The 9,264-nt window shown below is 50.4% G+C and overlaps 1 protein-coding gene across 7 annotated transcripts in view; it reads left to right on the top strand.

The window, feature by feature from the left end:
• NRF1 (nuclear respiratory factor 1) overlaps nt 1-9,264 on the top strand; it is a 38,005-nt gene that overhangs the window by 20,085 nt on the left and 8,656 nt on the right. For 2 of the 7 annotated variants that reach the window (XM_015629250.3, XM_033514612.1), the window contains exons 8-9: nt 336-493; nt 2,706-2,830. In XM_015629250.3, the coding sequence (XP_015484736.1) occupies nt 336-493; nt 2,706-2,830 (283 nt within the window). The other 5 variants (XM_015629248.3, XM_015629249.3, XM_015629247.3 and 2 more) reach the window with 5 other exon arrangements.

Genomic DNA, 9,264 nt, shown 5'->3' with positions numbered 1-9,264 from the left:
CTGTTTTATCACCCTTTCTGTAAATTTCTGTATGTTTTTCCTAATATCCAACCTAAATTTCCTTGGTGCAGCTTGAGGCTGTGTCCTCTTGCTGTTGCCTGGAGAAAGAGCCCGACCCCAGCTGACCCCAAGCTCCTTCCAGGGAGTTTAGAGAGCGCCAAGGTCACCTGTGAGTCTCCTTTTCTCCAGGATAAACAACCCCAGCTCCCTCAGCCGTTCCTCAAAGACCCTTCACCAGACCCTTCACCAGCCTCACTGCCTCCTCTGGATGTGCTCAGACCTTGGGACATCCTTCCCAACCCCATCCCACAGCTTTCCCTGTGTTTCCCTGGCAGGTGGAGCAGAACTGGGCGACGCTACAGGGTGGGGAGATGACGATCCAGACGACGCAGGCCTCCGAGGCCACGCAGGCGGTGGCCTCCTTAGCCGAGGCGGCGGTGGCGGCGTCGCAGGAGATGCAGCAGGGAGCCACTGTCACCATGGCACTCAACAGGTACCTGCCATCCCCTGGTTCCCTTCTGAGGGTGCAGAGTTTGCTCTGTAGCCTCCTGAGAGAGGCTTTTCCTCAGCGAATTCTTTGTGTGCTCCTGATTCCGGCTCAGAATTGGGATTTCCTCCACAGATCGCTGGGTTTGGGTGGGTTTTTTATGCCCCAAAATCTTTCTGAAGTAGGAGCTGCAGTGGTTATTGGGGTTTTTGGCTGCACTCAGGTTAGCAATATCTAAGGTGTAGCTGCACAGGTTCATCCAGCAGGATAAAATATCTTTTCTCAGCTCTGCTGAACTGCCTGAACTCATCCTGCTGTTCCAAAATCCTGGAGATGGCTGTGGCACTCCCTGAAGGATTTTTTTATAATTTATAAAAAATAAAAAAAAATAAAAATAATAAATAAATAATAAAATAAAAAAATAAAAAGGAAATCACAGCTCAGCCACTGCTGAGGTGTGGACAAGAATTTCCCTCATCCAAGCCAGGATCCTGGTTTGAGGCTGTTGGCTGAGCCAGGGGATGGGACACAGGGCACGACACCACAGTGCTTGGAATAAAGCTCAGAAATTGCTGAAGGAACCACTCTGATCCCACTTTGTTCCCAAATCTCCGTTGGGATTAATCCCAAACACACCTAGAACCGTGTAGTTCTTTGGGTCCTTCGGGTATTTCTTGTCTGCTACATGAGGTTGGTCAAATGGAGGTTTTCTTTGTGAATAGTTTCCCTGTAAAATTCCCTTTTAAAATCTTTTCAGGACACTGGAGTCACAGGAAAAAGCCCCACCTCCCCAAATCCATCTTGCAGGATTTTATCCTGCCCATTTCCAGGATTCCAGATTTCCCTACATGGATTTCCTTTGGAAGTGGGGAGGGAAAATGCCTTCCCAGAGCTCCAGGCTCAGGATGAGCCAAGGGGAGCTGAGAAGCTAAAGGAAAATATTCCATTTTTCTACAAGTGTTTAAGAGCCACTCTGAGACACAGAGGGGCTGTTCAGAACTGAAAATCCACCCTGAGTGGATGCAGCAGGAAAATGTTTGGCATCTGAGCAAGAAATGAGGGAAGAGAAGGGAAATATGGGAAAATGGAAAATATTTGAGCAGAGAATGAGCAGAGGGAGAGCATCCATGGGGGAAGCTAAAGGAAATCCTACTTTTCTTGTGCTTAATTGAGGTAGGAATTGATAGGAAATTCGACTTCAAGAATGTTTTACCACTGCTGAGCAGATATTGTCCAAATAAATTGGATATTAGGAATGATAAGGGAAGGCATTAAGGGCAAGCTTAATAACTGGAATAAAACTGGTGCATTCACATCTTGGATGGTGTGGGAAGTGCCCACCACTCAAACAGAAAAAGTCTGGAAAGGACAAGAGTGATGAAAGCCCCAGGAATGATCCATGCCACAGTGGGAAGGAGATCATTGGAAATGTGTAAAATCATGGGGAAAACAAAAAAAAGGAGAAGTTTTATTTCCTGTTTCTCACAATTTCAGACTGAAGGGCCGCCCAGCCAGGAGTTTTTGAAGCACCATAATGCAGTTTTTCCTTCTAATTAAATTTTTAAACCCTTTGCTCCAGGATGCTGGGGAAGCAAAAAGAGTAGATGGGTTTCAGAGGGGGTCAGAGACAGATCAGGGGAACCTGGACAGTCCCAACCTCTTTTTTCCTTACTCCATCTCTGTTCTGCAGCTCCTTGAGCACCTTTGCAGGGCTTTTGGGGCCTGTGTGAAGAAATTTAACAGCTATATATATAAATATAAATATATATAAATTTAACAGATAATGCTCATCCAGAAGAGTTCTGGAACCATTTGGCTGGGGAGGAGCTGAAGGCAGAGCTGGTGATGCTGCTCGTGGCAGCGGGGTGAGCTGGCAGCACCAAGGGAGAGCTCTGAAATCTGCAGAGCTCCAGGATGTGCCAAAAATCTGAATCCAGAGCCACGTGGAAGAACTGCTTGGATTGCCCTGAGGTTTTATCCAAGTCCCAGGTGAAAGGGAGAACACAGGGGTGTGCAAGCTGAAATAAAATCCACCAGAAGCAGCTTCTTCCCATCCATTCCTCCTCCAGCGCCGATTCCCTGCTCTGCATCGCTTTATCCAGGCCAGACACCAATCCCTCTGCTCTGGATTGTTCTCTTGCCTTGTGTTTGCTGCTTAAAATGGAATTCTTTGTTGATTCTGGTGTTCCTAACCCTTCTCTCCCCTCTGCTTCCGCAGTGAAGCCGCTGCCCACGCCGTAGCCACGCTGGCCGAGGCCACCCTCCAAGGAGGGGGACAGATTGTCCTGTCTGGGGAAACTGCAGCAGCGGTTGGGGCGCTCACTGGAGTCCAGGATGCCAATGGTAAGGCCTCTGCAAAGTTTTTATTTGAGTTTTTTTTCAATTTAGGCTCTTCAAAACAGCCTTTTCCTCTCTTTTTATCGAAATGTCATGGTCTGGGTGATAAAATTCTCCTCCCTCGCTCAGGGGGTCGCTGGCCAGTTTTGAGTTATGATCTCAGGGTGGAATGGGAATATTAACTCTTTGTTTTCTCCCCTGGTGCTGGTGGATCTGCTCTTTCCCTCCTCTGCCAGCTGGCTCTGTATCCTTAGTTTGGGGTTTTTTTTGGGGGGAAAACTGCTCTGTGATGTGTGGCTGTGCCCAGCACAGGAAGGGCCAGCCTTGGTCAATTAACACAATTAGTTGGTGCCATAATAAACTCATCTCCAGAACTCTTAAACCAATATTTTATTACTTATTTCCTGCCTTTCTCCAGTCTTTTTTTTAACTTGGTGACTGCTCCTGAGGCAGCCTCGGGTCGTTTTCCTCCTGCTTCATTTTGCTTTCGATTCCAGGGATTCTCTGTAGCATTTCCCACCTGTTCTGTGCTTTCTGCCAAGTCTGGTGACTTTTGCAGTTCTCCAGACTAGAAATGAAACTGTAAATCTATAAAACCCAGCTGAAGAGATGAAAGGAATGTGAAAATGTGCCTCTCTGGGGCTCATCCGCTGCCTCTGGTTGCTCTGCGCTCCTGCCTGGAGGTGTTTAAGGAACACCTGAATGCCTTGGTGTTGGCTCATAGGTTGGACTCAGTGATCCCAGAGGTCTTTTCCAGCCCAACTCTGGGATAATTTCCAAGCTCAGACTGGATTTTATGGAATTACCCAAAAAACCCCACCGGTTATTTGGGTTAGGTGGAAGGAGTTGGGTCAAAATCCGGCCGGAAAAGGGCACAAAAAGGTGAAGCTGTAAAGAAACATCACCTCGAGGGTGGTAAATTGTCAAAGAGGGGCCAAGTGTCAGAAGTGTCACTTTGCAGGAAAGCAGAAACCTGCTCAGGTGAGAGCTGACTTCCATCAGAATCCTCATCCAGCCGGGAGCGCTCTCCGTGTGAGAGAGACCTCGGTGTTTCGTTTGCAGCAGAGGAGGGAGGAGGAATTTGACTCAGAGCTGTTTGATTCCCTTGCTGTGGAGTCAGCCAGCCTGAAGAGGGAGCAGAAATGAAGGGAAATCCGTGTCCTCAGAGCTGGGAATTCATCAGGCACCGAGGGAAGAGCAGGATTGTGTTTATTGTCAGGGCGATAAGTGCTGAGTGTTTATCGGGGGCAGGATCTGGATGCTCAAAACCAGCAGCTGATCAGATTTGGAGAAGCAGATCTGCACCCCTGGCTCCTTTTTGCTCTGCTTCCAAAATGTTTTCACTCTCTGGATTCCTCTGGATGCTTCCCCTAAAACTCCCCTTCTCCACTCCAAACCTGAGTCACTCCACCTCACTCTCCGAGCGCTGACATCATTTTAATACAGGCTGGAGTTTGGTTTTTTTCTCCCTTTTTTCCCTCCTTTTCTTTTTTTTTCCTAGCAGCCAAGTTGGAAATCAGATGGGATTTAGAGTGCATTAAGGGGAGAGACTGCAGCATTTTCCTGTGAGCAAAACCTCACCCACAGCCCCTCGCCTGGTTTCCACTCTCCTTCGATTTGCTGTAATCTCCGGTGGTATTAAAGGGAAGGGCTTTGGAGTCCTTGGGAGCTCCATGCTGTTGGTTCCTTATGTAACCAGCTAATTTATCTCCCTCAGGGATGGAGGAGATGTTGGTATCCATTGCTGCTGTCTCTGTCTGGGGAGGGAGAGCAGATGGATTGCGCTGCCGGCAGGATTTATCTCCGGGGTGGGAGTGGGAGCGTCCTCCTTGATGGATGCAGCAGGAAAAAATCCACTCTGTGCCTTTCTGTCCTGAGAAATTGGGAGTGATTCAGGGAAAAAAACAACTGCCAGGGGCAGAATGGTCCTAAGCAGGGGATTTCCCCTTCTCACCGTTGCTTGCAAGGTGGTTAATTTGCTGATATTCCCAATAAATGCTTCTCTCTGGGAATGCTCTTGCCCTTCTGCAGGACTTTGCTGAGGAAAAACATCTGGAAGGGTAGGATGGAAGTTTATCTCCATCTGATTGATAAGGTGAAGGAGGCAGTTTGACATCTCCCCATCCCTGGGGGTGTCCAAGGCCAGGTTTGGAAGGACCTGGGATAGTGGAAGGTGTCCCCCATGGCAGGAAGGAGATGATCTTTAACTCATTTCCAACCCTAACCATCCCATGATTTCTATGAAAATTTCTGGAGGTCAGGCAAGGTGTTTCATTCCTGATTTTAGCCATTAAGTGTAATTACTCTTTTTTATTTATTTGGAGGTTTTTTGTTGTTTTTATGGCATTTTTCCCATCCCTTCTCTGCAATTACCTAAATAATAATGATAACAATACAAGACAGCTCTAAAAAGAGCAAACCTCTGGATATTCATGGATATATGGGAATTTAGGGCCAGATACCTTGCAGAGAGCCCAGGAACGTGTCTGCACCACAAAAGGGCTGTGGATAATCTCGTGATCTGTTCCATTCCCAGCTGAAGGAAACAAGATCTCCTGCTCCCATACAACATCAAACCAACCAAGTGCATTACGGTTTTCCTGCTCCTCTGGAGCATCTGCTCCGAGTGGGGACGCAGGAACTGCTGACCCCACACTTGGAGGCTCAGATGGTTTTGTTCTTAAGTGGTTGGTATTGAACAGAGGAAGATGGAGAGCGAGGAGGGGCAGCAGCAATTCCCTGAAAATGCTGGGAATTGCTCTGCTAAGAGGAAATTCTGTGCCCTGGAGCTGCTTTTGGAGGGAGAGGAACTCGGTGGGCGTTGGAAGGAGCGATGCTGGTGCTGGAGCATCCTCCTCCTCTTCCTCCTCCTCCTCCTCCTCCTTCTTCTCCTCCTCTTCCTCCTCCTCCTGCAGCCTTTTGTTTGCCATTGATCCGTGGGGGCCCTGAGAGCTGCCAGGGCTTCCCGGCTGCATCCTGAAATATTGATGAGGCTCCTGGCAGGGAGGGGCAGAGCAGCTCCCTGCCCAGGGAAGGTTTAACATCCACCCCCAACAGAATCCCGGGGTTGTTTTGGAGGTGAGAGGAGTGGAAAGCTCCAGCTCCAGCTGGGATTCAAACCAGGGCGTGGAATGAGTGGAAGAAGTTGGGAAGGAAGAGGCTGTGGAGGTTGTGGGATCAAGCCATAACCAGGGAATTGATTTCACAGACAGGAATTTGGCCCAGCCAGAGATCCAATGGATTCTCTCTGGGAATGCTCCTACCCTTCTGCAGGACTTAAAAATGGAATGGTAGGATGGAAGTTTATCTCCATCTTTTTGATAAGGTAAAGGAGACAGTCTGACATCTCCCCATCCCTGGGAGTGTCCAAGGCCAGGTTTGGAAGGACCTGGGATAGTGGAAGGTGTCCCCCATGGCAGGAAGGAGATGATCTTTAATTCATTTCCATGATTTCTATGAAAATTTCTGGAGGTCAGGCAAGGTGTTTCATTCCTGATTTTAGCCATTAAGTGTTAATTACTCTCTGGGGGACTCTCTGGGACTGGGACAAGGCCTTGGCTGCTCTTTTCCTGTCCCCAAAGCAGATTTTCCTGCTGGAGACACTCCTGGGAGCACAAAGGGTGACACTGAGAGGAGCCCACCCCGAGTTCTGCCCTCTCCATCCCCCCAACCATCCCAAAAATCCAATCCCTGCTCTCCAGACAAGCAGAGGGGGCCGTGTTGAGGCCTGGGGTGAGCCAGGGAGCCCGGGCAGGGCTTTAGGGTCTGACGTGGGCAGGGGGGGATTAACGAGCTCCCTGCTTTCGCAAGCCCCGGGAAGGAGGCGTCAGCACCCGAGCGGATAAAGGAGCCTCCAGCGGCCTTTGGGGTGACAGTGCCACACAGAACTGCTGCTCCAGGTGGTGATTTCGGTGTGGGAAGAGGTTTAAATGCTGGAAAAGCTTCGATTCTGAGCCAGGCTGAAGTGGGAAGCTGTCCCCACCCTCAGCCGTGCAGATGGGGAATGGGAACGCTCCTCTCGCTCCTCCTGGACCTGCTGCTTGCAGTTGAAAACACATCCAGGAGGGAAAGGCAGGACTGGGATGCTGTTCCCAGTCCTGGGTGTGTCTCCCAGAGAGCCCCAAGACAGATGGGAAAACCCAGGGTTTGGGATCCCTGTCCTGGCTTTGAGATTCCTCGGGATGGGGAGGTGCAGCTCCACCACTGGGAGCTGGTGGCTTTGTTCACATGAGGAAAATATTAATAAATTTAATGGGGGGGAGGCGTAGGGGCTGCAAATGTCACCTCTTAAAAAAGCAGAATTTTATGTTTTTTCCTGTTGGATCTCCTTTTTTAGGGAAGATGGAGCCAAATGAGTCGCTAGCAGCTTGGCAAAGTGCAGATCAGCACGTTTGCATCCAGGAGGACAGGAAGGAAAGAGTCAAGCTTTTTGTAGGGCCTCCTCCCTGGTGGGAACAGAATTTTTTTATGAAGGTTTACCCTGAAACAGGTAGGATTTAATCCCAATCTGAAGGCAAGGTGAGGAAAAAATCATTTTTTCAGGTGTGTTTCAGAGGAGAGGGCGGAAGAGATGTCAGTGGCAGCCAGCAAGGAGAGCAGAAGAGAGAATTCCTGGGTTTGCTGAGCAGCTCCAGGAACAGGGAGAGGTGTTCCCTAGAGGACAAATTGCTGTGTATCAGTGAATAATTATCAGCAATGGAGCTGTTGGGCTCTGAGTGAAATACCTTGGCATGAAAATCAGTGAAAAGGAGCTCAGTCTGTGTTGGGTCGGGGTCTCGAGCGACAGGACCAGAGGAAACGGCCTCAAATTGCATCAGGGGAGGTTTAGGATATTAGGAAAAAAAATTCCTCATGGGAAGGAAATTCCTGACTTGTCAGGCATTGGAAATTCCTCATGGGAAGGAAATTCCTGACTTGTCAGGCATTGGAACAGGGCAGGGCAGTCCCCATCCCTGGTGGGGGGATTTCAAATCCATGTGGATGTGGCACTTTGGGGACATGGGGTGGGGACAGGAGGAGAGGGAACGGCCTCAGGATGGGCCAGGGGAGCCTCAGGGTGGATTTTAGGGAAAATTCCTCCATGGAAAGGGGGGTCAGGCACTGGAAATGCCCAGGGCAGGGGGGAAGTGCCCATTCCTGGAGGGAATTCCAAGCCCCATGGATGTGACACTTGGGGATGTGGGGCAGTGATGGCCTTGGCAGTGCTGGGGAATGGCTGGACTCGACCTGAAAAGTGTTTTCCAGCCTTAATAATTCCCTGATTCCCAGAACTCTCACTCCCCTGCATGTGCCCTGTACAGAGGAAATCCCTCTCTACATCCCTGGGCCTGACCAGGAATTCCCCAGTGGGGAATTTTGGGACACCAACCACAGCTCCTATTCTATCACCCACCTCATTCCCAGCACAAGAAGAGCTGAAATATCCCCCAGCCCTTGCAGAGCTGCTGTTTTCATCGAGCTCTGCCCACTCTGGCACACCTTGCCCTGCCCTTTGAAGCCTCCCCGTGGCGTTTGCCCGTCCCGGCCGATTCCCGGCGCTAATCCCGGTGACGCGGGGCTGGCACGGCTTTGCTCTGACATCCTGGCCCTGCTGATGAGGCGGCTGCTGCTGCTGATCAGGATTTGTCTGCCCACCAACCAGGCTTAAAAATAGTCCCTCCTGTCCCACATCCGTGGCCGGAGCTTCCCCGGGTCCCGTTCCAGGTGTGGGATGGAACCAGCACAACCCAGCAGGGGCTGGAATGGGAATTCTTTGGGTTTCCTTCTTGAGTCCCTAGATGGGAACGCAGAATGGTCATTTCTAGGGACAGTTTGGCCCTTTGGGGTAGAAAAACCTCATTTTATTGTCTTTATTTAGCCTGGAGAAGAGGAGGCTCCATGGAGACCTTACAGCAGCATTCCGGTGTGGAATGGGGACTTACAGGAATGAGGCTTCCCACTGTCAGATGGGATTTTGGGAAGGAATTCCTGGCTGGGAGGGTGGGCAGACCCTGGCACAGGGTGCCCAGAGCAGCTGTGGCTGCCCCTGGATCCCTGGAAGTGTCCAAGGCCAGGCTGGACAGGGCTTGGAGCAGCCTGGGATAGCGGGAGGTGTCTCTGCCCATGGGAAAGGGTTGGAGCAGGATCTTTAGGATCCCTTCCAGCCCAAACCACTCTGTGATTCTTGGGGGGAAAAAAAATTTGATGTGATGAGCACTTGAGATGTTCCAAGAGCTCTCTCCTCTTCACAAAGGCCTGAGGAGCACAAGGGGCCTCCTGGGTGGTTTTGTTCTCTATCCAAGTCCCACATGAGGTCTCCAGGCTGCTCCTCAGCTCCAGCCCTGCCTTGGAGAGCACAGAGGGAGGAGGAGGCAGCACCCTGGGCAGGCACCAGGAGCACCCCAGCCCCTGATCTTGCTCCTAAAATCCAGCAGCTGTTTTCCTGCTCAGCATGTCCGTGA

Source organism: Parus major, chromosome 1A (genome assembly GCF_001522545.3).
Source record: "Parus major isolate Abel chromosome 1A, Parus_major1.1, whole genome shotgun sequence".
In the NCBI taxonomy this organism is placed as follows: Eukaryota; Metazoa; Chordata; class Aves; order Passeriformes; family Paridae; genus Parus; species Parus major.
This window is presented reverse-complemented; position numbering and strand designations above follow the sequence as displayed.